This window comes from Panulirus ornatus, chromosome 59 (assembly GCF_036320965.1).
Source record: "Panulirus ornatus isolate Po-2019 chromosome 59, ASM3632096v1, whole genome shotgun sequence".
In the NCBI taxonomy this organism is placed as follows: Eukaryota; Metazoa; Arthropoda; class Malacostraca; order Decapoda; family Palinuridae; genus Panulirus; species Panulirus ornatus.
Genome location: NC_092282.1, coordinates 14,471,296 through 14,498,956, shown reverse-complemented (window position 1 = coordinate 14,498,956; position 27,661 = coordinate 14,471,296). Strand labels below are relative to the sequence as shown.

The following is a 27,661-nucleotide window of genomic DNA, read 5'->3' as shown; positions in this document are numbered from 1 at the left end:
GCATTCCGCCAATCCTCAGGCACCTCACCATGAGTCATACATACATTGAATAACCTTACCAACCACTCAATAATACAGTCACCCCCTTTTTTAATAAATTCCAGTGCAATACCATCCAAACCTGCTGCCTTGCCGGCTTTCATCTTCCGCAAAGCTTTTACTACCTCTTCTCTGTTTACCAAATCATTTTCCCTAACCCTCTCACTTTGCACACCACCTCGACCAAAACACCTTATATCTGCCACTCTATCATCAAACACATTCATATATACATATATACATAGATATATACAAATTGATTTGTATGTAGCATTTATGGATCTGGAGAAGGCATATGAAAGAGTTGATAGAGATGCTCTGTGGAAGGTATTAAGAATATGTGGTGTGGGAGGCAAGTTGTTAGAAGCAGTGAAAAGTTTTTATCGAGGATGTATGGCATGTGTACGTGTAGGAAGAGAGGAAAGTGATTGGTTCTCAGTGAATGTAGGTTTGCGGCAGGGGTGTGTGATGTCTCCATGGTTGTTTAATTTGTTTATGGATGGGGTTGTTAGGGAGGTAAATGCAAGAGTTTTGAAAGAGGGGCAAGTATGAAGTCTGTTGGGGATGAGAGAGCTTGGGAAGTGACTCAGTTGTTGTTCGCTGATGATACAGCGCTGGTGGCTGATTCATGTGAGAAACTGAAGAAGCTGGTGACTGAGTTTGGTAAAGTGTGTGAAAGAAGAAAGTTAAGAGTAAATGTGAATAAGAGCAAGGTTATTAGGTACAGTAGGGTTGAGGGTCAAGTCAATTGGGAGGTAAGTTTGAATGGAGAAAAACTGGAGGAAGTGAAGTGTTTTAGATATCTGGGAGTGGATCTGGCAGCGGATGGAACCATGGAAGCGGAAGTGGATCATAGGGTGGGGGAGGGGGGCGAAAATCTTGGAGCCTTGAAGAATGTGTGGAAGTCGAGAACATTATCTCGGCGAAGCAAAAATGGGTATGTTTGAAGGAATAGTGGTTCCAACAATGTTGTATGGTTGCGAGCGTGGGCTATGGATAGAGTTGTGCGCAGGAGGATGGATGTGCTGGAAATGAGATGTTTGAGGACAATGTGTGGTGTGAGGTGGTTTGATCGAGTAAGTAACGTAAGGGTAAGAGAGATGTGTGGAAATAAAAAGAGCGTGGTTGAGAGAGCAGAAGAGGGTGTTTTGAAATGGTTTGGGCACATGGAGAGAATGAGTGAGGAGAGATTGACCAAGAGGATATATGTGTCGGAGGTGGAGGGAACGAGGAGAAGAGGGAGACCAAATTGGAGGTGGAAAGATGGAGTGAAAAAGATTTTGTGTGATCGGGGCCTGAACATGCAGGAGGGTGAAAGGAGGGCAAGAAATAGAGTGAATTGGAGTCATGTGGTATACAGGGGTTGACGTGCTGTCAGTGGATTGAAGCAAGGCATGTGAAGCGTCTGGGGTAAACCATGGAAAGCTGTGTAGGTATGTATATTTGCGTGTGTGGACGTGTGTATGTACATGTGTATGGGGGGGGGGGTTGGGCCATTTCTTTCGTCTGTTTCCTTGCGCTACCTCGCAAACGCGGGAGACAGCGACAAAGTATAAAAAAAAAAAAAAAAAAAAAAAAAAAATATATATATATATATATTTCTTTTCTTTCAAACTATTCGCCATTTCCCGCGTTAGCGAGGTAGCGTTAAGAACAGAGGACTGGGCCTTTAAGGGAATATCCTCACCTGGCCCCCTTCTCTGTTCCTTCTTTTGGAAAATTAAAAAAAAAAAGAAAATGAGAGGGGAGAATTTCCAGCCACCCTCTCCCTCCCCTTTTAGTCGTCTTCTACGACATGCAGGGAATACGTGGGAAGTATTCTTTTTCCCCTGTCCCCAGATATATATATATATATATATATATATATATATATATATATATATATATATATATATATATATATATATATATATAATAAAAAAAGAATAATAATAAAAAATATATATATATATATTTATTTATATTTATTATACTTTGTCGCTGTCTCCCGCGTTTGCGAGGTAGCGCAAGGAAACAGACGAAAGAAATGGCCCTACCCCCCCCATACACATGTATATACATACGTCCACACACGCAAATATACATACCTACACAGCTTTCCATGGTTTACCCCAGACGCTTCACGTGCCTTGATTCAATCCACTGACAGCACGTCAACCCCGGTATACCACATCACTCCAATTCACTCTATTCCTTGCCCTCCTTTCACCCTCCTGCATGTTCAGGCCCCGATCACACAAAATCTTTTTCACTCCGTCTTTCCACCTCCAATTTGGTCTCCCTCTTCTCCTCGTTCCCTCCACCTCCGACACATATATCCTCTTGGTCAATCTTTCCTCACTCATTCTCTCCATGTGCCCAAACCACTTCAAAACACCCTCTTCTGCTCTCTCAACCACGCTCTTTTTATTTCCACACATCTCTCTTACCCTTACGTTACTCACTCGATCAAACCACCTCACACCACACATTGTCCTCAAACATCTCATTTCCAGCACATCCATCCTCCTGCGCACAACTCTATCCATAGCCCACGCCTCGCAACCATACAACATTGTTGGAACCACTATTCCTTCAAACATACCCATTTTTGCTTTCCGAGATAATGTTCTCGACTTCCACACATTCTTCAAGGCTCCCAGAATTTTCGCCCCCTCCCCCACCCTATGATCCACTTCCGCTTCCATGATTCCATCCGCTGCCAGATCCACTCCCAGATATCTAAAACACTTCACTTCCTCCAGTTTTTCTCCATTCAAACTCACCTCCCAATTGACTTGACCCTCAACCCTACTGTACCTAATAACCTTGCTCTTATTCACATTTACTCTTAACTTTCTTCTTCCACACACTTTACCAAACTCAGTCACCAGCTTCTGCAGTTTCTCACATGAATCAGCCACCAGCGCTGTATCATCAGCGAACAACAACTGACTCACTTCCCAAGCTCTCTCATCCCCAACAGACTTTATACCTGCCCCTCTTTCCAAAACTTGCATTTACCTCCCTAACAACCCCATCCATAAACAAATTAAACAACCATGGAGACATCACACACTCCTGCCGCAAACCTACATTCACTGAGAACCAATCACTTTCCTCTCTTCCTAAACGTACACATGCCTTACATCCTCGATAAAAACTTTTCACTGCTTCTAACAACTTTCCTCCCACACCATATATTCTTAATACCTTCCACAGAGTATCTCTATCAACTCTATCATATGCCTTCTCCAGATCCATAAATGCTACATACAAATCCATTTGCTTTTCTAAGTATTTCTCACATACATTCTTCAAAGCAAACACCTGATCCACACATCCTCTACCACTTCTGAAACCACACTGCTCTTCCCCAATCTGATGCTCTGTACATGCCTTCACCCTCTCAATCAATACCCTCCCATATAATTTACCAGGAATACTCAACAAACTTATTCCTTTGTAATTTGAGCACTCACTCTTATCCCCTTTGCCTTTGTACAATGGCACTATGCACGCATTCCGCCAATCCTCAGGCACCTCACCATGAGTCATACATACATTGAATAACCTTACCAACCACTCAATAATACAGTCACCCCCTTTTTTAATAAATTCCAGTGCAATACCATCCAAACCTGCTGCCTTGCCGGCTTTCATCTTCCGCAAAGATTTTACTACCTCTTCTCTGTTTACCAAATCATTTTCCCTAACCCTCTCACTTTGCACACCACCTCGACCAAAACACCTTATATCTGCCACTCTATCATCAAACACATTCATATATACATATATACATAGATATATACAAATTGATTTGTATGTAGCATTTATGGATCTGGAGAAGGCATATGAAAGAGTTGATAGAGATGCTCTGTGGAAGGTATTAAGAATATGTGGTGTGGGAGGCAAGTTGTTAGAAGCAGTGAAAAGTTTTTATCGAGGATGTATGGCATGTGTACGTGTAGGAAGAGAGGAAAGTGATTGGTTCTCAGTGAATGTAGGTTTGCGGCAGGGGTGTGTGATGTCTCCATGGTTGTTTAATTTGTTTATGGATGGGGTTGTTAGGGAGGTAAATGCAAGAGTTTTGAAAAGAGGGGCAAGTATGAAGTCTGTTGGGGATGAGAGAGCTTGGGAAGTGACTCAGTTGTTGTTCGCTGATGATACAGCGCTGGTGGCTGATTCATGTGAGAAACTGAAGAAGCTGGTGACTGAGTTTGGTAAAGTGTGTGAAAGAAGAACGTTAAGAGTAAATGTGAATAAGAGCAAGGTTATTAGGTACAGTAGGGTTGAGGGTCAAGTCAATTGGGAGGTAAGTTTGAATGGAGAAAAACTGGAGGAAGTAAAGTGTTTTAGATATCTGGGAGTGGATCTGGCAGCAGATGGAACCATGGAAGCGAAAGTGGATCATAGGGTGGGGGAGGGGGGCGAAAATCCTTGGAGCCTTGAAGTATGTGTGGAAGTCGAGAACATTATCTCGGCGAGCAAAAATGGGTATGTTTGAAGGAATAGTGGTTCCAACAATGTTGTATGGTTGCGAAGCGTGGGCTATGGATAGAGTTGTGCGCAGGAGGATGGATGTGCTGGAAATGAGATGTTTGAGGACAATGTGTGGTGTGAGGTGGTTTGATCGAGTAAGTAACGTAAGGGTAAGAGAGATGTGTGGAATAAAAAGAGCGTGGTTGAGAGAGCAGAAGAGGGTGTTTTGAAATGGTTTGGGCACATGGAGAGAATGAGTGAGGAAAGATTGACCAAGAGGATATATGTGTCGGAGGTGGAGGGAACGAGGAGAAGTGGGAGACCAAATTTGAGGTGGAAAGATGGAGTGAAAAAGATTTTGTGTGATCGGGGCCTGAACATGCAGGAGGGTGAAAGGAGGGCAAGGAATAGAGTGAATTGGATCGATGTGGTATACCGGGGTTGACGTGCTGTCAGTGGATTGAATCAGGGCATGTGAAGCGTCGGGATGGTGTGCTAAGTGAAAGGATCAAGGAGAAAGTTTTGATGAAGAGAGGAGAGGTAATGAAAGCTTTGCGGAAAATGGAATCCAGCAAGGCGGCAGGTTTGAATGGTATTGCAGAGGAATTTATTAAAAAAGGGGGGGGGTGACTGTTTTGTTGATTGGTTGGTAAGGATATTGCACCTATGTATGGACCATGGTGAAGTGGGGATTGGCGGAGTGCATGCATAATGCCATTGTACAAAGGCAAAGGGGATAAAGGTGAGTGCGCGTTTGCTGAGTATTCTTGGGAAATTATATGGGAAGGTATTGATTGCAAGGGTGAAGGCATGTACAGAGCATCAGATTGGGGAAGAGTAGTGTGGTTTCTGAAGTGTAGAGGATGTTTAGATCAGGTGCTTGCTTTGAAGAATATATGTGAGAAATACTTAGAAAAACAAATGGATTTGTATGTAGCATTTTTGGATCTGAAGAAGGCATATGATAGGGTTGATAGAGATGGTTTGTGGAAGGTTTTAAGAGTGTATGGTGCGGGAGGTAAGTTCCTAGAAGAGTGAAAAATTTTTACCAAGGATATAATTCATGTGTATGAGTAGGAAGAGAGGAGATTGATTGGTTCCCAGTGAATGTCAGCATGTGGCAGGGGTGTGTAATGTCCTTATGGTTGTTTTATTTTTTATGGATGGGGTTTTTAGGGAGGTAAATGTAAGAGTTTTGGAGAGAGGGGTGAGTATGCAGTCTTTTGTGGATGAGAGTGCCTGGGAAGTGAGTCAGTTGTTGTTCGCCGATGATATAGCTCTAGTGGCAGATTCGTGTGAGAAACTGCAGAGGTTAGTGACTGAGTTTGGAAAAGTTTGTGGAAGGAGAGAGTTGAGAGTAAATATGAATAATAGCAAGGTTGACAATAGGGTTGAGGGACAAGTTAATTGGAATGTGAGTTTGAATGGGGAAAAATTGGAGAAAGTGAAGTGTTTTAGATATCTGGGGTGGATTTAGTAGCAGATAGAACCATGGAAATGGAAGCAAGTCATAGGGTTGAGGAGGGGGAGAAGGCTCTGAGAGCAATGAAGAATGTGTGGAAGGAGAGAACATTATCTTGGAGAGCAAAAATGGTTATGTTTGAAGGAATAGTAGTTCCAACAATGTTATATGGTTGCGAGGCATGGGCTATAGATAGGGTTGTATGGAGGAGGGTGAATGTTTTGGAAATGAAGTGTTTAAAGACAATATGTGGTGTGAGGTGGTTTGATTGAGTAAGTAATGTAAGGGTAAGAGAGATGTGTGGAAATAAAAAGAGTATGATTGAGAGAGCAGAAGAGGGTGTGTTTAAATGGCTTGGACATATGGAGAGAATGAATGAGGAAAGATTGACAAAGAGGATATATGTGTCAGAGGTGGAGGGAAGAAGTAGATGTGGGAGACCAAATTGGAGGTGGAAGGATGGAGTGAAAACGATTTTGAGTGATCGGGGCCTGAACATACAGTAGATGAGAGGCATGCAAGGAATAGAGTAAATTGGAATGATGTGGTATACCAGGGTTGACGTGCTGTCAGTGAACTGGACCAGGGCAAGTGAAGAATTTGGGGTAAACCATGGAAAGGTCTGTGGGGCCTGGATGTGGATAGGGAGCTGTGGTTTTGGTGCATTACACATGACAGCTAGAGAGTGAGTGTGATCAAATGTGACATCTTTTTGTCTGTTTTCCTGGCACTCTGTCACTGAAGCAGGGGATAGTGATCTGTTTTCCTGTGGGATGGGGTAGCGCCAGAAATGGATGAAGGCAAACAAGTATGAATATGTACATGTGTATGTATGTAATGTCTGCATACGTGTATTTATATGTTGATATGTTTATGTATGTATGTGTGCATATGTGGGCACTTTTGTATATATGTTTGTATATGGGTGGATGGGCCATTCTTTGTCTGTTTCCTGGCGCTACCTCGGTGACGTGGGAAACAGCAATTATGTATGATATTAAGTATGTATGTATTATTTTTTCTCTTTTATTATACCTGATCACCGTTTCCTGTGTCAGTGAGGTAGCCCCAGGAAACAGACAAAGAATGGCCCATCCACTCATATGCACATATATATATATATATATATATATATATATATATATATATATATATATATATATATATATATATATATATATATATATATATATATATGCATAAACTTCCACACATGCTACATATACATATACATATCAACATATACACATGTACATATTCATACTTGCTTGCCATCAACCATTCCTGGTGCTACCCCACCCCACAGAGAACAGCATCGCTACCCCATGCTTCAGGGAGGTAGTGCCAGGAAAACAGACAAAAAAAGGCCACTTTGGTTCACATTCAGTCTCTAGATGTCATGTATAATGCACTAAAATCGCAACTCCCTCTCCACAGCCAGGCCCCACAGACCTTTCCATGGTTTACCCCAGACGTTTCACATGCCCTGATTCAGTCCATTAACAGCACGTTGACCCCAATATACTTCATCGTTTCAATTCACTCTATTCCTTGCACACCTCCCACCCTCCTGTATGTTCTGGGCCCGATTGCTCAAAATCTTTTTCACTCCATCCTTTCATATCCAATTTGGTCTCCTGCTTCTCCTTGTACCTTCCACCTCTGACACCTCTTTGTCAATCTTTTCTCACAGATTCTCTCCATATGTCCAAACCATTTCAACGCACCCTCTTCTGCTCCCTCAATCACACTATTTATTTCGACACATCTCTCTTACCCTTTCATTACTTACTCGGTCAGACCCCCTCGCACCACATATGGTCCTCAAACATTTCTTTTCCAACACATCCACCCTCCTCCCTATCTATAGCCCATGCCTTGCAATCATATAACATTGTTAGAACTACTATTCCTTGAGACATACCCATTTTTGCTCTCCAAGATAACTTTCTTTCTTTCCACACATTCTTCATCGCTCCCAGAACCATTGTCCTCTCCCCCACCCTGTGACTTGCTTCCACCCATGGTTCCATTCGCTACTAAGTCCACTCTTAGATATCTAAAACACTTCACTTCCTCCAATGTTTCTCCATGCAAACTTACATTCCACTTAACTTGTCCCTCAACCCTACTGAACCTAATAACCTTGCTCTTATTCACATTCACTCTTCCCATGTATTCCTTGTGTGTTGTAGAAAGCGACAAAAAGGGGTGGGAGCAGAGGGCTGGAAATCCTCCCCTCCTTCATTACTTTTCCAAAAGAAGGAACAGAGAAGGGAACCAAGTGAGGATTCTTCCTTCTAAAGCTCAAACATCTGTTCTTGACGGTACCTCGCAAACACAGGAAATTGCAAATATGTATGTGAAAAGACATATTATTATTTATTATTTTTTATTTTGCTTTGTCGCTGTCTCCCGTGTTTGTGAGGTAGCGCAAGGAAACAGACGAAAGAAATGGCCCAACCCACCCCCATACACATGTATATACATACACGTCCACACACGCAAATATACATACCTATACATCTCAATGTACACATATATATACACACACAGACATATACATATATACACATGTACATAATTCATACTGTCTGCCTTTATTTATTCCCATCGCCACTTCGCCACACATGGAATAACATCCCCCTCCCGCCTCATGTGTGCAAGGTAGCGCTAGGAAAAGACAACAGAGGCCCCATTCGTTCACACGCAGTCTCTAGCTGTCATGTAATAATGCCCGAAACCACAGCTCCCTTTCCACATCCAGGCCCCACACAACTTTCCATGGTTTACCCCAGACGCTTCACATGCCCTGATTCAATCCATTGACAGCACGTCGACCCCGGTATACCACATCGATCCAATTCACTCTGTTCCTTGCCCTCCTTTCACCCTCCTGCATGTTCAGGCCCCGATCACACAAAATCTTTTTCATTCCATCTTTCCACCTCCAATTTGGTCTCCCACTTCTCCTCGTTCCCTCCACCTCCGACACATATATCCTCTTGGTCAATCTTTCCTCACTCATTCTCTCCATGTGCCCAAACCATTTCAAAACACCCTCTTCTGCTCTCTCAACCACGCTCTTTTTATTTCCACACATCTCTCTTACCCTTACGTTACTTACTCGATCAAACCACCTCACACCACACATTGTCCTCAAACATCTCATTTCCAGCACATCCACCCTCCTGCGCACAACTCTATCCATAGCCCACACCTCGCAACCATACAACATTGTTGGAACCACTATTCCTTCAAATATACCCATTTTTGCTTTCCGAGATAATGTTCTCAACTTCCAAACATTCTTCAAGGCTCCCAGGATTTTCGCCCCCTCCCCCACCGTATGATTCACTTCCGCTTCCATGGTTCCATCCGCTGCCAGATCCACTCCCAGATATCTAAAACACTTTACTTCCTCCAGTTTTTCTCCCTTCAAACTTACCTCCCAATTGACTTGACCCTCAACCCTACTGTACCTAATAACCTTGCTCTTATTCACATTTACTCTTAACTTTCTTCTTTCACACACTTTACCAAACTCAGTCACCAGCTTCTGCAGTTTCTTACATGAATCAGCCACCAGCGCTGTATCATCAGCGAACAACCACTGACTCACTTCCCAAGCCCTCTCATCCCCAACAGACTTCATACTTGCCCCTCTTTCCAAAACTCTTGCATTCACCTCCCTAACAACCCCATCCATAAACAAATTAAACAACCATGGAGACATCACACACCCCTGCCACAAATATATATGTTTATATATCATCTTATTGCCCTTAAGTTATGAAAGTATAGTCAAATTTGTGACATGGACATGTGTGCAGATTTCTTGATATTGGTTAAGCTGTTTTAGGCCCTGGATGGAAAGATAGATTGGGGTCTGTTCCCTGCTACTAATTTTAGAGCAGTTGTACATGATTTCATATTTAGATACTCACATATATGTATACTGAGTTTTTGCACATTTACATACCCATAAATTTACACTTTAGATTACTTCTAGAGAGTGGTTGTTTCTGTAATCCCCTTTATTGACCAAGAGATACTTGGCAACGATACAGATGGCAAATTATTGGTGAGTTCAGTATATGTTAATGATGAAAGTGAGAACTAGGATTTGGGGTGCAAGTCTTCATGTGATGACTCCAGGCCTGCAAACATTGACGCTTGTCTGATGAATCCTTGTGCCTATTATTTAAGTTGATATATGATGACTTCAAACATTTAAGGGTTAAGTGAGGTTTGCTCCCAAACAGTTTTCCTAACTTGGTGTTTTAATGTTACATCAAGTAAAAAAGTCATCCCCAAGCCCCACCGACACATACATTTGTGTAGCTTGTTACCTTTTAGGTTATATTTTCACTGAAGCCTTGTCTTACCGTGTCCCAACCTCATCTCACTATTCGCTGTGGCTGAACTTCATCAACCATCCATCAGTCCAATTCCTGATGCAGTGCTCATTATTCCTTACTTCTCTCCTGGCTGCAAACATGTTTGAATATGAGTCCATTTCAGCTGGCAGATCATTTACATAGATCAAAAGTAGGAACAGTCTTGAGACCAAACCCTATGACACACAACTGGTTACCTCCAACCCACTTTGGAAATTCTTCTTTGACATGAATTCTTTGTTCCCTTCTGTTAAAGACAGTTTTTGTTCCGAATTCTTTGTTCCCTTCTATTAAAGACAGTTTTTGGTCCAACCTAAAAATCCATCTCTTTTTACCTTCCTTTTGTGTGATAGTGTCAAATGCCTTGTGACAGTCCAGGAACACATAGTCCAATCTTTCATCGCTTTTGACAGAAACAGATCATTTTCTCATAGAAGTGTAAGGGATTTTATATATTTTTGTTTTTGAGCCAATGTCTCACCGAGATAGTTTTTTCAGTTTTTTCTTTCCATGAAATTGTACATTTCCTTTCTGATTTGGTGCTTTTCATAGAACACTTGTGGAAAAAGATTGGTCTGTAGGTCCATGCAATTTTTGTATCTCCTTTCATTAAGGCATGCATGACATTGGCTCTCTTCAATTTTTGTGCTACTCTATCCTCCTTCAGTGTCTTTTTGTACTGTAGTTCAAAATTCCTTTCGGTTGTTTTTGCAGACACTAATACTGCCAGTGTTTTCCAAGTCCTTCCTGAACCATCTCAATGTTGTTAGAGGTTATAGTATCCTGTGTTGTTAGAGGTTGTAGTATCCTGTGCTGGTGATACACTTTTGACAGCTTTCAGTTCCTTGCATATTTTCTCACTGTGTTGTACAGGTTTTCTCGTTAGATTTCTGATCATGATTTGCTGCTCATTAACTGACAAAAAATTTACGAAATAGTTACAGTTTCTCTCCTGTGTTGTCTACATTAATTTCTCAAAAGTTTTCTCTCCTTACTTTTTTATCTTGCTCCCTGATACCTTTCAAGTTCTGGCCAAGGATAAGATGATACTAACAGTGTGTCAGTCCCTTTGACTAAGATGTGCTAAGTGATGTGCTGATACAAGAAATTTAACTATCAACTCAAACTTGTTTCCATTATTTTTTTCACTCTTGATAATCTAAACATTATCAGCCAGTTTCTTTTTTATTAAGATTTACCATTATTATAAACTTAACATTCCTAAGAAGTGCATATCTTATTGCCCCGTGCACCATCCTGTTTTTTTCTTAATTGTATTTTAGATAGTGATTGTGCTTCATGAAACTTTCCTGGGAGTGTAAGTTTTCAGTATGATTATTCAGGCTTTTCCTCGCATTACTTTTCCTGATATGTACTGTTTAAATGGATCTTCCATCAGTATTTCTTGAAACTCGAAATTGTATTTCACTAAGAGGGTCAGTCTCTCTCCTCCTTTGTTGTCACCTTCTTTAGATCTTTGTAGTGAAATATTTTTGCCACTTCAGCAATATCAGGTTCAGGTTCCCCAATTTTTTTTTTTTTTAGAATTATTCAACTCTTCTCTGTTCACTGCCAGTCCATGAGCATTTTTTTTATACATTACTTACAGACTTATCACAAGCACAGCTTAATATCCCTGGTCCTTCTGAGGTATTGATGGGGTTTATCTGCTCATTGGCCTCTTTAGTCTCTGTCTCTGTCTCTCTCTGTCTCTGTCTCTCTCTCTGTCTCTCCCTCTATCTCTCTCTCCCTCTGTCTCTCTCTCCCTCTGTCTCTCTCTCCCTCTGTCTCTCTCTCCCTCTCTCTCTCTCTCCCTCTCTCTCTCTCTCTCCCCTCTCTCTCTCTCCTCTCTCTCTCTCTCCCTCTCTCTCTCTCTCCCTCTCTCTCTCTCTCTCTCTCTCTCTCTCTCTCTCTCTCTCTCTCTCTCTCTCTCTCTCTCTCTCTCTCTCTCTCTCTCTCTCTCTCCTCTCTCTCTCTCTCTCTCTCTCTCTCTCTCTCTCTCTCTCTCTCTCTCTCTCTCTCTCTCTCTCTCTCTCTCTCTCTCCCTCTCTCTCTCTCTCCCTCTCTCTCTCTCTCCTCTCTCTCTCTCTCTCTCTCTCTCTCTCTCTCTCTCTCTCTCTCTCTCTCTCTCTTGATGGATACCCCTCTGAGTAATTCACTGATAGCATGCTTTTCAGCCTGTCTAAACCTTTCACAGCAAAAGTTGTGATGTCAAGGGACAGCGTGTGTTGGATATTCTCAAATATTACATAAGATACCTCATAAAGTTTGTTTTCATGATTAATTTGAACATGATTTTCCAAGTAAACTGGTTAACAATTTAGCCTGATGAGGCATTGTTTATATCTGCCATGATTCCTTCCTTCCTGCCATTGTTGCTTAAGTTACACCAGGAGTATTTTCAGGCATATGTAATGAGATTTGTGGTATTTCTGTAAGTATTTTTATCTCAAACAAATATGATTACAAAGGGTTTTCATCTGTATTGTCTGTTTCCTGTTAAGGGTGACATTGTTTCAAAGACTATTACCCAACATGAGGGCATAGATCTCATACAGGTATCCTTGACATCACATATATCGACCAGTATATTGAAAATGTTGAGGCTGTAGTGTCAGGAAACATTGTGTGGGATGCCACTTCAAGCATTATTGGTCATATATTTCACCTTGAGGCCAAGGTGATCAGTTCAAGAATTGATAACATACATGCCCTAGCCCAATGAACAGAGAAAAATTACTAACTGTGACTTGTTCGTTCTACCCACAGATGGGTTAAGTACATTTTGGTTGTCTCAATTTTAAAAGTAATATTTATTGGTAACCCCCCCCCCCCTATATCTTGGCTATATCATCTGATTCCTGTGCCCCAGAATTAGTACAGTATCTGTTTTGTCTGTCCAGTCATTTTTCTTCTTTCATTTACTCTTTCACCCTTTGCTGGAGTGTGGCCTTCTGGTCTAAAACTTGTAAGTGACTTGCATTTATCTACCTGCCACTCCACAAACTCATTCAGTTTTGGCTTAGCTGATTCTTCAGTTAGTTTCTGCAATAGTAATTTGTTCTTTTTAATGCTTCTGATTCCTTTTGAATTTCCATTTTTGCTTTCATTTATTGCTTCTGAATATTTTGCACCTAAACAAACCTATCATTAGGTCCTCTATTTCCAGCATATATTTCCATCATAACCCTCTCCAATACCTTTACTTACTAAATTACCATATTCCTCTGCTTCTGTGCTCCCAGATCTCTCTTTGCATCAGCCACTACACCTGATCTTCCTTAGCCCCAAAATTCATGATTATTTTCTGTCATTTATTTTCTTGAATAATCTTTAATTCCTGTTTAATACGCAGAACTTTTGATTGATCCATTCCTTGCTTCCCACAAACTCCCCACTTTCTCTAAAACTGATCCTTACCCCAATGGTATCCATATTCTAATGGTTGTTATCATGTCCTTCCGTCACTTAGATTTTGTAAGCATGTTTTGTGAGTATATTTTTCAGTTTCCTTTTTTTTTTCTCTCTCATCTGCATGCTGACACTTGTTATTGTCTGTAATGACAAGCCTGTTTCCCAAATTTCTTCTTCAGTCTGTTGTAGCTTTTCATCTTGGAAATGTTATTACCATAATCCCCTTAATCTTTTCAGATCTATTCTACTTTAGTTGAAAAACCCTCAAAATCCTTTTCATTTAGCTTTCTTCTTGTTGATCTAGTAAAAATGTTATAATTGCATCCCTAATGTTGATGAAGATTCTAGTGTGTTATAGCCCTTTATGACAATAATCTTCTCCTTTTTAGAATACACTATGAGTGATTGAAGCTTCCAAATACAATCTACAGTCAACATTCTTTACTTACAGAATCTCCAAAATGTTCTCAGCCAAGCTCTTGTAGTGCTTTTAAACGAAAGGTTCAAAATGTTTGGAATGAAAATCGCCAGGTCAGTTGGCAGGTGGCTTAGTTGCCTATTATCAATTTAAAGCACTTAAAGTGAACTTTTTTAAAGTTTTGGTTTTCAGAAACTTTAGTTTTCAGAAACTTTAGCCTTATTTCCTTTTTCCGTGGGTATTTTCTGTTAATGGTAAGGGAAACCCAGAACAAAAAGAATGTCAGTATGATATACTTGGTATCTCTTGTTTGCTAGTCAGATGTGAACAGCAACTTCTCACATACAGCACTCTTTTCACACCTTTTAATTTGCCACAAATTACACACTTTATGTATAGTGAACTACTTCCAAGGATCCTTGTGATATCATCCCTCCCCTTATTTGCACTGTTCGCTTGTAGTCCCATTGTATCCACCCCTTTCCCTTATTTGTACTGTTGACTTGTAGGTCTACCATATCCTCATCTTGTGGCAAGAGCAGGTTTCAGAGGGGTCCTACCCATGGTAATGTGTGGTGTGTGTGTGATTATGCATTTGTAGTTGCATATTTGTATGTATAAGGAGTGGGTAATTACTCATTTAGTAGCATCCCTCAGATACATACATTGTACCAGGCATTGATCCAGCCTTGTTTGGAAAACATTCAGATTCCTTGTACACTCACTGAATCATTACTTAATGAATATCAGCTGTCATTTATTCTTTCACTAAAAAGAGATTTCCTTACATTTCCTCTCATTATAACCTTTATTCATTTCCATTTATGTTCCTTAGTCCTGCCCACACCAACTTTGAAAAATCTGTCCGTACCTAAGGTAGTTGATTCCAAATCTTGTTGGTAATGTTTCCTTTCTCTTTTATTTTTAAGGATTTTTTCATACATCATTGTCTTTCCTGCTTTAGCAAGGTAGCATCAGAAAAAACACTGGTCTCATTTGCACACATTAATCTCTACCTCTCATATGTAATGTATTGAAACTAGAAATTGCCACCCACAGCCAGGCCCCACAGACTGCTTCATGATTTAAGGAAGGTAATGACACTATTTTCCACTTACAGTATTTTCTCGACCTAGACTCGCCAGTTTCGATGCCATTCTAGCAACACATTTTTGCACTTCCATTTTTTTGTTTCTTGGATTAGGGGTTACAAAGATACATCAGATTCAAATGCAGGTTTCACATACATGATTTATATTTTCATATACATATCTCCATTTCTTTATTCGTTTGCTCATAATGTATTAGCTTCTCTTAAATTTTCCCCACTTTGAATGTCAATTGAATTTTTATTCCTGTGATCTTTCTCAAGATCTTCCTTAAACTATGTAATTCCAATGAGGTCTTTCTGATCCGTCTGATTAAATTTCAATATCCACTTTCCCTCGTGAGCCAATTTCTGCCATTAGTATTTCATCTGCAAGTATACTATTGTACAATCCAATTCCCTTATTTAGCTCATTAAGATAAGCCTGAAAAATTACAGGTCCTGAGGTGGGTCATTATGACACTTACTTAGTGACTTTTTTCCAAGTTAATAAGCTAGAAAAATTACTGGTCCTGAGGCAGGTCATTATGACACTTAACTAGTGACTTTTTTCCTCTCTTATTAGCATTCCTGTATTTCCTAATCCATTTTTTCACCTTCCTAGTGATATTAGGTGGCTCTAACATTATAACTAATAACCTTTTGTAAGGCACCATATCAGATGCTTTTGCAATGTTCAGATGAATACAGTCCACCCAACTGTCTCATCTGTATAACTTTTTTCTTGACTCTTACAGAAGTTTATAGGGTAAATGACATACAGATTTTCCCTTCTAAATCCAAACTGCCTGATATCTGAAGCCTTTTTTTTCTTTCTTTTAAGGCTTTAGTTGCAGACAAAAAGTCCACATCAAAGTCAGGCATTCATTGAAATATAGAATTATGAAATGGAAAAAAGGAAAGATAAGGAAAAGTTTTTATGAATTTTGGAGGAAGAACGAAAAAACTGTCTTCTAATTTGTGGCAAGTCATAGTTTTTGGGAAAGACATGAGAAGGTAGAGAGTTCTAAAGCTTCAGCATGTAGGGAAAGAAACAGTTGTCAAAATTGCCCACTCTTCAGTTGCCATTGGCCAAACAGTAATCATATGATGCAGCAGCTTACTGATTATTGCATGGTCCAACTAGTTGTGTGGGTACACAAGCAGCCAGCCTGGAAGAGCAAAATCCAAAGTCATACCTATAGAAGAGGGAAAGTGAACAAACATTGCAGCAAAGGGCAAGGGGGATCAAGTCCAGAAGTAACCCTGGTGCAGTTCATAAGTCAGACTGCTTTTGACTCAACTCTGTCAAGTAAGGATGCAGAGCTAGAACCACCCCAGAGCAGTACTCCATATAAGAACGAATCTATCCTTTGTATAAGCAGAGCACTGTTCAGAAGAAAAAAAGTTTCAACGTCTAAACAGGACACCCAGTTTCTTAAGAGGCAGACTTAGCTATTCCTTTAACGTGGGGTTTCCTAAGAAAGATGGATGTCATCGTAATACCAAGTATGTTCAGTGAGTCAAGAGATGGAAATACAAAACCGTCAAAGGAGAGGCAAATATTTTGAGGCGTTTTTAATAGAGAGATGGGTCGAAACTGGGTCTTGGAGGCTTTGAATTTGACAAGATTTTGTCTTTGTCTACCCCACTGAGATACTTGTCCAAGTTTATTGAGGAAGCTGTGTCAAGATGAAATGCAAATAAAGTAAGAGAGGAGGGAGCAGAATTGAAGGATGTTGATTAACGCAGTGTTGAGTCGTCATTGTATGAGTGCATTGGATTATATGTGGAGGAGAGGAATTATTTGAAAAAAAGGAGAAAAAGTGTATGAGACAGGACAGAACCTTGAGGGACACCACTGTTGATGGAGAAAAGGTGGATTGCTGATACATCAAAAATCAGAGATAGATTGGCCAGATAGGAAGCTTGATATGAAGGAGCAAAGTGAGGGAGGGGAGCTTAGAGATGAGACCCTGATGTTTACCCAGTCAAAAGCTTTGGATATGTCAGGGGCAATTACACATGACCCCCAAATCTTCTACTCACTATACCAACATTCGTGGTTCCTCTTGTAACCTCTTCTCAACTGAACACCATTTGTTTAGTACCTCTCCTAATATCTTAATTCACTTTGAGACACAGTTGTCTAATGATGTTCTCACTAGTCCCTTTTTCATATCTAACAATAACCCCCACCCACGACTCTGGTTCAAAGGTTGTGTATGTGCTTATTCCAACATCAGCACACCTAATTTTACAAATTCTGTGTCATTCTTTGATTATTGAAACTCCTGTCATGAGACTGTAACATCCTCTTATACACAAGCTCAGATCCATGACCTCAGAATTTCAATGTTCACCATAGGGAATGGTTGAATTTCTCTCATACGTGTGGTGAAGGGATTGAAGCCCTCACATTTTCCATTCTCAGTGATTTAGAGCAAATAACTTCCCATGTAACTGCAATGTTCAGCATACTTTTCTGCATTTATTTTCTAATATTTTGCATACTGCTGTATGCAGTCAGTGACACAGGTCAACAGTAGAGATGATCATTTCAATCTCCCTTTATATGTGTCTTGAGTAGTTGAACAATGTCTGTACATTTCCAATGCTGTCCACTCTTTGAGTATGATCTTTGAAGGCTTATGAAACTAACAAATGCTCCTGTACTCATTAGAATATTCTATATAGAGACCAAGGTATTTAACCATTTAACACAACACTATATCAATATCTTCTTCAGTTATATCATTTTCATCTAATATTTGTCTGTTCCATTTAGCATTCTCCTCCAGAGGTTTTTTATCTTCATTTGTAAATTAACTGAAATGTATTGTTTATCACTTCTTATATTTCTTTCCCTTTCTCTAGAACTTCCCTATCTTCAGCATGAATCGAATTTGTCCCTGATAAGATAATTAAATATTAGTTATTCAATTTTATTTAAAAATTGTTACTCACTCTTTTTCACTCAACCCCTCCTAATCTTAACATGACTATTTCTGCCTATTTCCATAAGCAAGGGATCTTTTGTACTTTCTTCTTAAGAAGTCTCCCTTTGTTTTATTTGCTTCATTTGAAACATGTTTTGTTACTTTTAACATGTGCTTGTAGCCCTTTATTCACAATTCATGTATCTATGCAATACTGATATAACATATAAAAAGCAGTAAAAGCTCTGTTATCCAAAATGCTTAGGGAATCAGTTGTTTCAGATATGAATTTCCATTTTCTTTTTTTTTATATAGATATGTCAAATAATTCAGAAACTATAGTACACCCATGCCTTATTTTATGTCAAGGTTATGTTCTCCAAAAACCTCATACAAAGCGAAATCTTTGCATGTAGTGAACCATTAAACATACAGGGATAAATGGATGCATGCAGCAGCTTCATGATTAGCACTGGTGGATTTCCCTGTTGCCTTTGCGTTCAGTAGCTTATGACATCTAATAAACTTATCTAGCCATCCTTTACTTGCTTGAAATGGCTTTGGCTCAGCTACATTGTATTCTTTACATAGTTGCTCTTAAATCACCCGGGCATTAGACCTGAGCTGAAGATTGCTTAGAGAAGTAGCACTGATCTGTGCACAACAATGGAAACTGCAAGACTAACCTGCTGATAGGAACATGACACTCTCTACCCATGCTTACTCCACCCATCAACCCTTACAGAAGTTTTGGCCCAATTCCTACCATGCAAGTGCTCCCTCACCAGCATCAGCCTGTTGAAAGATTTGTAGCTTCATTCTGGAATAGGGGATGTTGCTGGATGATTGAAAGCAGAAACTCAGCAGGATGCAGGAAAATCATATTGGCAGGGACACCCAAATTGCACAAATAGCACAGATCTGCACACAACAGTGATAACTGCTAAACTGGCCCACTAGTGGGAATGTGGCATGCTCCACGCAGGACCCATGCTTATTCTAACCGCAAATTCTCACTGAAGTGTTGGCACACTTTTTACCACACACTCGTGCACAGTAGCAAATATTGAGCCCATAAAAAGAGGAACTGATAGAAGCAGGTTCCTTGCAGAATAGCAAAATTGCATATAGTAATTGCAATTAAAGTGAGGACTGGGTATTTGAGATATTTTATCTTTTTGTAAATTTATTAGAGAAAATATTTATATATGTAAGCAAATAAGTGCTACTTAATGCCTCAATCTTCTGCTGCTTGGTGATGTCATAGATAGTTGTCATGCTGATGTTGAAGTCCTTCAAAAGTGATGCCAAGACTCACCCTTAGCCAGCCTCTTGCACAACTCCATCTTCTTTTCAAGGCTTGACATGTTCCTCTTGCACTTCATGCAAGACATAGATGGCTGCACGGAGCTGTTAGGCAGTTGCTGATGACACTTGAAAGGGGCCATTGTCCACAGTATTACAGGGTGCACATAATTCATAGATGTCCAAGACCAACACACAACATTGTGCAGAAAGCACATCAGAGACAGGAAAGTCACTAACACCACAAACCTCCAGGTGGTGAGTATATTAATCGCTGTGGTGCATTGTGCACACAATTTGAAATATTTAAAAAAAATTTTTTTTTTTTTTAAGGATAGCCTACCAAAATTGAAAAATGTGTTGTTTTGAACATTTTGTTGTCTCAAATTATGGATAATAGAAATTTTACTACAATGAGCATCAACATTAATTATCACTTTTCTCATTGAGAATCTTTTTCACTTTCCAATATACAATATAGGAATTTATTAATTTATAATTTTCCTCTTTAGTGTTTTCCTTTTGATTTTCTTTTGGCTTCCAAAACATGCAACAATCTCTCCAGTACCATGATACAACCTCATTACTACATAACCACTCATATTCAATATTGTCAGTCTCCAATATTATTTTGGTAAAGAGCAAATCCATCCCTGATGATGATCCCCTTGCCTTTATCTTGTTGAGACCAGAATATAGAATACACTGGTGCAGTTAATACATTGTACTCCAGTAATTGCCTGCCCATGTTCCATCTCTTGCAAACCAGTTTATTTCCCTTTTATGCCTAGGGGGCTATGTATTGCATTTGTTTATGATATTGTTCCTTTCAGTAATGTTGAAGACCACATACTCCTTTAAACCTTTATGATTCACTATCTGTCTCCCTAACTCTATATATCTTCCTTACTAACACCACCGTAATACACATATATCCTTGCTATTTCTCCTGTCTCTGCACTATCCAAGGAACACAAAGTGTCTTGTTTGATTTAGGTTCAGTAGCATATTTTTTGATAGTACATAAGTAGTATTTTTTTTAAGCTCACTATACAATTCAAGCATAAGTATACCCCATCAGTGTTTGTAAAGTATACTTTTGACCAACCTTGATATATCTTTTTACATACTGTTCTGTATCAGAATTATTGGTATCGCTGTGCACTTCCCCTTGATCATCTAATTGCAACAAAAATATATCTTCTCTGCCTTTACTGATCCCTAGAGAGAACCGAACAACCAGACCTTCCTCTTTATATCTCCAAATATATTTTTCTAGCCAGTTTAAAAATGTTCCTAATCACTTTTTCCCCTTTGTTCTATTTGGCTCAGTGTACACCCCTCGTTTTTTCCACATGCATAACACTATAAAGAATCACTTATTGGTTTAGCTATATTCTTTTTTACAACTTTCTTGCCTACAACAGTCCTCAGTATTTGTATTACTAACTCTCCTGACACTGCCGTTGAAACATCTAAACAACCTTCAGGTTTTTTCAGTTTTCATTTTCCTTTCTTTGACTTCTTGCTTATTCTTTTTACCCAGATATAATTATTGATTCCTTCATGTCTACTGTATTGTAATTGTTTTCACAGTTGTCATATGCTGTCTTATTTTATTTTCAACTCTGTTTTCAAGACTTGTTTATCATGTGCTAAATCTTTTGTATTTATTATCATCTTCCCCTTTCTCCCCTTCATCTCCTTTAATTTCTCATTCGGTTTCTTCTTTGCTTCTCTTACATAGCGGTATTTTCTGTGGAACTTAACTTCCAATTCTCCATGTTTTTCACTCTGTCATCCACTTACCTTTCTGTTACATTCATCTGTACTTAGTACTCAAAAACCTTCTTAACTCATCACTCTCCTCCCTCTGCAACACCATTACCTCACAGTCCCTTTCATTGTTTTCCAATTGATTTTAATTCCTTAGTTCTTCTTGTCAGTTTCCATGAATCACATGAATTGTGTCTTTCCTATTCAGTTCCACTACTAGCTGGTTGTCCACCAGCTTTACATTTGTAGCTACCTCAACAGGAGTAAGGGTTCATACACAATGCTTTCAAACTAGGCTGGATCCAGATTTATACACATTTAAGTTACAGCATACTGAGTATTGCTTATACTTCCCTTTACAGTACATAAGTGGTAATAACTGTCATCATTTACCTTCCCTTGGTCAGCTTGAATAGACAGCTGAATTTATTGCTTAGTCTTTCCCAGCCATCTACCACATTTTCACTAAAGTAGTACTGATTCATGACCTTCCTCACAAGCTTCTTACCTAGGCTCTGGTCATGGCTCTGTCATTGCATCTCATGAACAGCTGTTCACTGTCAGTATCATTCAACTGATATATAAATGTAAAGACTGTCAGGCCACCTCTCTCTCTCTTTTCTCCTCTGTGATGATCAAATTTGTAGCCTTTTGCCTCATTGTAGCTCACCTGTCTTAAATCCATCTCCATCTTATTTGCCCTTCTTTGGACTCTCTCAAGCTAATGTTTGTGCTTTGTTAGATGTGGTGACAAGGCTTGAGATGCATAATCTGCTTTTGGTCTGATATGTGTTGTGATCAGTTTGCTGAACGTTTCCTTATCTGTATACGTAAATGCAGTTCTGAGATGTGCCCTCTCCTGAATATTCCTCACGCATGGTTGTCCAAATCCTTTTCCAGTGTCATATGGACAAATTGTATGGCCCAGATAGCACACCTTTATTGAATCTTAAGGGAATGTGCCTGCATGCTAGCTCCAGTCCTTGCTCACCTTTTTCATGTCTATGACCTAGACCCTTCCTTTGTCTTGGGGAAGCATGTTTTGGTGCAGCCTACCCATAAGAAAGGACTCCGTTCTAACCTATCAAACTATCACCCTATTCTCACTTAAGCTGTCTCCAGAGTCTTTGAGATATCTCCCAAACTCACACATTCTTAGACACTTAGAATCCCATTCCCTTATTTCAGATCCTCAATCTCACTTTTGTAGTGCAAGGTCTACTGATGGTCTTATCTCCGATGTGACTCATCTCTGTTCCTCCTCCCCCAGAGATTTTGATGAATCTTTCCTCATGGCCTTTGACATCTACAAAGCCCTTGGCAGCTGTGGCATAAGTTTTTGCTTTTCAAACTTCTTAACTTTGGCTTTCCTGATTCTTTCTGTTCCCTAAAGCATAGCTTCTTCTTTAGTCACTTCAGTACCATGGATGTTGGTGGGATGACTTCTTTTTACTCTGTTGTTTGTTGTGTCTCACAGGGTTTGTCCTGTCACCTACTATCTTTTTTCCCTTCATAAATTATCTTATTTCTTAATCAGCTAACCCTATTCACTCCTTGCTGATGATTCCACTTAATACACTTCAACTCATTTGTCCTCCCCTCCTTACTCTAACACTTTCTTATACTGAACATATCACTCTTACTTTGGACCTAATCAGTATCTTAGAATAGGGAAGCAGAAACCTACTTAAGGTCAACAGTGCTAAAACGATATGTGTACCTAAAAGTCAATAGTGCTGCTAAAATTATATTTATACTTAAACGTCAATAGTGCGAAAATGATATATATCTGGAAATGTCACTCTTTTCCCCACTTCATTCAAAACACCACACCATATCTCTGCCGTAACATAAACATGCTGGACATCATATTTTCCACTCTATCTGGAATATTACAAAATCATCATCTCTTGTGAACAGCTTTTTCATATCTCAAGGGGTCTTACTCAGTCCGGAATGTAGCATTGCATGCGTATTTGGGAAAGCTTTTCCTCCATCTATGTATTAACCAGAGTGGAACCAAAAGTCTTCAGTCTCACTAAATTTCAGGTCATCACCTCTTATTAACCATCCCACTCTTTCCTAAGTGATTTTGTTGCCCATACCCCATTCTTCAGGTATTATTTTACCCACTGCTCTATTGAGTTGTCTGCATGTATCCCTGCCTCCAAGGCCTGAACCTGTGATTCATGTCTGGCTTCTGCTTTCCATAGTTTTTATGTGGAGTCCAGTCACATGAGGAATGACCGTTATGGTACCACCATCTTTCCTTGAACAGGATCATGGAATTTCCTTTCTCTTATTTTTTCTTCATCCTGTAACTTTCTACCTTTAAAATTATGTATGGTCTGTAGATATGAATGGGAGGAACTCTGATTAATCTCTTCATTCTTTTCCTTACCCAATTTTCCTTTCATCTGAGATGGCCATGATTGAGGCATGCTTTACCAGTGCCACATCAGTCAGTCACTATGGAAAATGAAAATCATTTTGCATCTCTTATAATTTTCCTGGTATGGAGTTCTGACAACAGGCTAGGCATAATGTTGAACCTTAGGCCTTTTTCACACACACATTTCTGTAGCCTATTTCCCACCATGTGATAATCATGATGAGGCCTTCTATCATTGTAGCACATCCTTGTTATTTTGCACTTAGATCAGATTTCATTAGCCATTTGTAAGACCAACTGTAGAGTTTGTTTAGTTTCCCCTGTAAGCTGATGCAGTCATTGTTATTCTTCCATTATCTTATTCTTCCATCATACAAGTCATTAACATTTGCCAAGAATAGCAGTGGGTTCAAGATTGGGCCCCACAGCACACCACTGGTGATCCCAGCCCATTTTGAAATGCTTAGATAACCTGGGCTCTTTTCACCCTTCCACTAAAGTGCTTTCAACTCACAGAAGCAGTTTGCCCCTTATTCCTGTCCTTAGATCTGGCTTCTTAATTTCCCCTCTAGTGAGTCACAATGTCAAAAGCCTTCTAGCAGTCCAAGAGCATTTAGTCTACATTTCCATCCCGTTGATTTAAGACATAGCACATTCTGATATAAAAATCCAGATTTGTAATGCATGACTTTTCCCAGAATCTGTGTTGTCGTCTTGCTAGGTAGTTTCTCCATTACAATTAGTCATCCATTAGCTTTCTAATTCTCTTGTCCGGTGTTTTACAAACCACATTTGTTAAGGAAAACTGTTAGGTGTGTGTGTGTGTGTGTGTGTGTGTGTGTATACAAACATGTATATCTGCATTCTTTTGAATTATATGTGTTATAGAGATCAGCATAGTACTATAGCTTATAATTTCATTTTGTATATTTCTTTATGGATTATTCGCTCTTCCTATGTTCAGCATATTCTTTCTTCATTTTTATAGATTTAGTTTCTTAAAATGAAAGGTAAAGGGAGCTCATTTACTCATCTTATTTAACCCTTAAAGGGCTACATTGGTTACCTTTGAACCCTGCCTCAGGCCAAGCCTGTGAACATGAAAAAGCATGAAACGAAAGATAATGATGAAAAAGAAAGAAAAAACACATATAGAAAAGAAAAACATACAAGGTGTTGGACATGGATGATATTATGGGAATTCACCTTAGGTGGGTGTGATTCCCAGGAGTAGTAAGGGTTGGTGGCTACTACCATGTAGTTGTAATATTTTCATAGTCTGGGGACATTTGTCAAGCTTTAATTTTCAGGGGAACAATTCTTAACCCTAGTAATGTCAAGCAACTACACTTGAGCTACAGTTGTTTTCAAAACAAACAAGAACTGGGAAAATATAAATGCAAATTTACATGTGTGGCCTGTCTCAAGGGAATGCATTAATAATATATATATATATATATATATATATATATATATATATATATATATATATATATATATATATATATATATATATATATCATACAAACCTCCAACAGCCAGGATCGAACCCGGGACCCCTGTGCAAGAGGCAGGCATGCTAACCGCTAGGCTATGGGACTATACAGTCCCACAGCCTAGCGGTTACTGCCTGCCTCTTGCACAGGGGTCCCGGGTTCGATCCTGGCTGTTGGAGGTTTGTATGTTCTGTGAAGGTGCGCGTTCATATGCACTTTATTCGTATATATATATATATATATATATATATATATATATATATATATAGTACAGAATGGAAAAAGGTGAGAACAATGGAAGTAAGGGGAGTGGGGGAGGAATGGGATGTATTTAGGGAATCAGTGATGGATTGCGCAAAAGATGCTTGTGGCATGAGAAGAGTGGGTGGGTTGATTAGAAAGGGTAGTGAGTGGTGGGATGAAGAAGTAAGAGTATTAGTGAAAGAGAAGAGAGAGAGGCATTTGGACGATTTTTGCAGGGAAAAAATGCAATTGAGTGGGAGATGTATAAAAGAAAGAGACAGGAGGTCAAGAGAAAGGTGCGAGAGGTGAAAGAAAGGGCAAATGAGAGTTGGGGTGAGAGAGTATCATTAAATTTTAGGGAGAATAAAAAGATGTTCTGGAAGGAGGTAAATAAAGTGCGTAAGACAAGGGAGCAAATGGGAACTTCGGTGAAGGGCGCAAGTGGGGAGGTGATAACAAGTAGTGGTGATGTGAGAAGGAGATGGAGTGAGTATTTTGAAGGTTTGTTGAATGTGTTTGATGATAGAGTGGCAGATATAGGGTGTTTTGGTCGAGGTGGTGTGCAAAGTGAGAGGGTTAGGGAAAATGATTTGGTAAACAGAGAAGAGGTAGTGAAAGCTTTGCTGAAGATGAAAGCCGGCAAGGCAGCAGGTTTGGATGGTATTGCAGTGGAATTTATTAAAAAAGGGGGTGACTGTATTGTTGACTGGTTGGTAAGGTTATTTAATGTATGACTCATGGTGAGGTGCCTGAGGATTGGCGGAATGCGTGCATAGTGCCATTGTACAAAGGCAAAGGGGATAAGACTGAGTGCTCAAATTACAGAGGTATAAGTTTGTTGAGTATTCCTGGTAAATTATATGGGAGGGTATTGATTGAGAGGGTGAAGGCATGTACAGAGCATCAGATTGGGGAAGAGCAGTGTGGTTTCAGAAGTGGTAGAGGATGTGTGGATCAGGTGTTTGCTTTGAAGAATGTATGTGAGAAATACTTAGAAAAGCAAATGGATTTGTATGTAGCATTTATGGATCTGGAGAAGGCATATGATAGAGTTGATAGAGATGCTCTGTGGAAGGTATTAAGAATATATGGTGTGGGAGGAAAGTTGTTAGAAGCAGTGAAAAGTTTTTATCGAGGATGTAAGGCATGTGTACGTGTAGGAAGAGAGGAAAGTGATTGGTTCTCAGTGAATGTAGGTTTGCGGCAGGGGTGTGTGATGTCTCCATGGTTGTTTAATTTGTTTATGGATGGGGTTGTTAGGGAGGTAAATGCAAGAGTTTTGGAAAGAGGGGCAAGTATGAAGTCTGTTGGGGATGAGAGAGCTTGGGAAGTGAGTCAGTTGTTGTTTGCTGATGATACAGCGCTGGTGGCTGATTCATGTGAGAAACTGCAGAAGCTGGTGACTGAGTTTGGAAAAGTGTGTGGAAGAAGAAAGTTAAGAGTAAATGTGAATAAGAGCAAGGTTATTAGGCACAGTAGGGTTGAGGGTCAAGTCAATTGGGAGGTGAGTTTGAATGGAGAAAAACTGGAGGAAGTGAAGTGTTTTAGATATCTGGGAGTGGATCTGGCAGCGGATGGAACCATGGAAGTGGAAGTGGATCATAGGGTGGGGGAGGGGGCGAAAATCCTGGGGGCCTTGAAGAATGTGTGGAAGTCGAGAACATTATCTCGGAAAGCAAAAATGGGTATGTTTGAAGGAATAGTGGTTCCAACAATGTTGTATGGTTGCGAGGCGTGGGCTATGGATAGAGTTGTGCGCAGGAGGATGGATGTGCTGGAAATGAGATGTTTGAGGACAATGTGTGGTGTGAGGTGGTTTGATCGAGTGAGTAACGTAAGGGTAAGAGAGATGTGTGGAAATAAAAAGAGCGTGGTTGAGAGAGCAGAAGAGGGTGTTTTGAAGTGGTTTGGGCACATGGAGAGGATGAGTGAGGTAAGATTGACCAAGAGGATGTATGTGTCGGAGGTGGAGGGAACAAGGAGAAGAGGGAGACCAAATTGGAGGTGGAAAGATGGAGTGAAAAAGATTTTGTGTGATCGGGGCCTGAACATGCAGGAGGGTGAAAGGAGGGCAAGGAATAGAGTGAATTGGAGCGATGTGGTATACCGGGGTTGACGTGCTGTCAGTGGATTGAAGCAGGGCATGTGAAACGTCTGGGGTAAACCATGGAAAGCTGTGTAGGTATGTATATTTGCGTGTGTGGACGTATGTATATACATGTGTATGGG

At 39.9% G+C, this 27,661-nt stretch overlaps 1 protein-coding gene across 10 annotated transcripts in view; it reads left to right on the top strand.

Moving 5' to 3' along the window:
* Positions 1–27,661, top strand: part of lqf (epsin homolog lqf) — a 437,420-nt gene that overhangs the window by 398,229 nt on the left and 11,530 nt on the right. Inside the window, exon 15 of one of the 10 annotated variants that reach the window (XM_071696117.1) lies at positions 14,228–14,307. The exons of the other annotated variants lie outside the window; for them this stretch is intronic. Coding sequence (XP_071552218.1) covers positions 14,228–14,307 — 80 coding nt within the window. The remainder of the gene's footprint in view (positions 1–14,227; positions 14,308–27,661) is intronic. 10 annotated transcript variants of the gene reach the window in all.